This window comes from Ornithodoros turicata, chromosome 1 (assembly GCF_037126465.1).
Source record: "Ornithodoros turicata isolate Travis chromosome 1, ASM3712646v1, whole genome shotgun sequence".
Taxonomy (NCBI): Eukaryota; Metazoa; Arthropoda; class Arachnida; order Ixodida; family Argasidae; genus Ornithodoros; species Ornithodoros turicata.
In genome coordinates this window covers 34,719,520-34,721,831 of record NC_088201.1, presented here as the reverse complement: position 1 = coordinate 34,721,831, position 2,312 = coordinate 34,719,520, and the positions used below count along the sequence as shown (strand labels likewise).

The 2,312-nt window shown below is 56.4% G+C and overlaps 1 protein-coding gene across 1 annotated transcript; it reads right to left on the bottom strand.

Moving 5' to 3' along the window:
- Positions 1-290: 290 nt before the first annotated feature.
- LOC135384823 (uncharacterized) lies at positions 291-1,454 on the bottom strand. Its single transcript, XM_064614025.1, has one exon. The coding sequence runs from the start codon at positions 1,452-1,454 to the stop codon at positions 291-293; it is 1,164 nt and encodes a 387-aa protein (XP_064470095.1).
- Positions 1,455-2,312: the final 858 nt, after the last annotated feature.

Sequence of the window (2,312 nt, the reverse complement as noted above, 5' to 3'; positions counted from 1 at the left end):
AGCCGACGTCATCATAAGCTGTGCCGTCCTTGAGGAATATGTGCTGGAGATTGGACGAATTTGAGGCCCACTTCCGAATCTCCATTCCGGCGTCTCGGAGGACCTTCCTGATTTCGGAGTACAGATTGACGGCTTCGCTCACGCTTTCGCATCCAATGACGAGGTCGTCCACGTAGAAGCTTCTGCGAAGTCGTGCCGCGGTGGCCGGATACTTGTCGCTAACCGCCTCGAAGTGGTGATGTAAGGTCGCCGCCAACAGAAACGGGCTGGAGGAAGCGCCAAAGGGGACCCTAGTCATGCGCCACTCTTGAATTGATTTGAATCTGCAAGTAAGCCTTTCGTATGTCGGCGGTGAGGATAATGGGGTAGGAACGGAAGGTCAGCAGCAGATGAAGTAAGTCACTGTTGATGTTTGCACCCTTCGACAGGACGTCATTCAGCGAAGGCTGGCCCGGAATATGGGACGAAGCGTCAAATACGATTCTTATCCTGGTGGTGACTGCATCCTTGCGTATTACGGCGTGGTGAGGTAGGTAATACAGGTTCCTCGGCGGGTCCGGGTCTCTGACAGGTTCCGCGTGGCCCTCTGTGAAATATTCCCGCATAGTTTGATCGTACTGCTGAAGGACGTCGGGCGCCGTGCGGAAACGTCGTAGCTGCGCGTTTAATCTCCTTTCTGCTGTTATCTTGTTGTTGGCTTCTAGAGGGAGTCCAGGCTCTTTTATCATTAAAGGGACTTGATATCGGTTTTCCTGGAATTTGATGTCTTCCTCGAAAAGGATGCGGTCGGCTTCTCCTGTGTCTTTGCTGGCGGGAGCTGTGATGCCCAGTGCATCAAGCCGCCACATTTCGGTCGGATCTAGAACAGCGCCTGTTTCGGCGCAGCACAGCAGCGACACAACTGATGACACCCAAACAAGGGAGGAGATGTTGGCGGGCCCTTGGACTGTCCATCCGAAGAGCGTGTCGACCGCAGTCAGGTCTTCGCTTAGTCGAACAATTTTGCCGGATACAAATCGCCAGTAATAATCAGCGCCTACCAGAATGTCGACGTTGTCGACGCTGTCAGAGGGACAAGAAGTCGGCGCGGGTTCTAGGCCATGATCTTGCAAGAGTGCTGCAACAGTGCCGCCTACTGCAGGGTTGAGGGAGCTGCAGATATCTGGGACCGTGAGAGCGTCCAAGTCCTGGGACTCGTGTAGTCCGCTGAGAGAGAGGCTGACCTTAGCGCACGTATGACGTGCAGAACGTCGTGTCGAGCCGAAGGAAAAGATCGCCAGATCTTCGGAACCCTGCGCTTCGCACCCTAACCTTCGTGTCAGGTCCTCTGTTACAAAGGTTCGTTGGCTGCCGTTGTCTAATAGTACTCTGACCCAGAGTGTTCCTGCCGGTCCAGAGGCTTCTGCCACAGCGGTCTGCAGGTACGTCACGATGCCCTGTGCAGACGTAGCCATCGACTGAACATCTTGCGAAATCGCTTCCGCGATTCCGACGGCGCTGACGTTACTGCGTGGGCTGGGCTGAATGTCGCAAAGCGACGTAAGGTGCTGCCCATTGCACTTTCCACAGGTCAAGCTTGCGGACGACCGACATTGGCGAGCGTGATGGTAGCGCTTGGCACAGCGAAAACAACGGCGGGCCTCTAGGAGACGTCGGCGTTTGTCTTCTGGAGCCGTCGGAGCTGGACACGCTGCAACTGAGTGCCCGGTATCACGGCACAGGACGCACGGTGCGGGGGGACTACTCGTTTGTGCGTTTCACACACAGCCACACACACAGCCACAGCTCCTCTGGAGCTGTGGCAGCGGGAAGAGCCGCGGCTGACGGAAGGGGCACACTGTCGCCATTTTCTGGATCCTTGTGAATGGGTCGGTGTCGATGGAGCGCGGCCTCCTCCCTGGCTTCAATCTGGATGGCCAAGAACTGAAGAAGGGCGTCCACGTCTTGGCTCATTGTTGATGCTCTAATAGGGGAGTCCCCACTGCTCGCAGCCTCGGTCTCCCTTCCTTCTTGGGTCATCGTCGACGTCCTCGTTGGGGGGTCTCCGCATACGGGGTCTCTGTTCGCAACTTCGGCTTCCCTTCCTTTCTGCCGAAACTGAACAAACAGCTCGGCGGGTAAACACCGGGTGACAACCCTGTAGAGGATGACGCCGTAGCTGCTTCGAGGGATCGACAGGGCTTCCACGGCTCGCATGTGCCGGGATACGTCGTCGTACAAGATCCGCAGGGAACCCACCTCTGTGGCACTGTGTACTGGGCGGAGTGATAGCAATTTATCAATATGCTCCGCGGCTAAAAGATCCGGGCGAC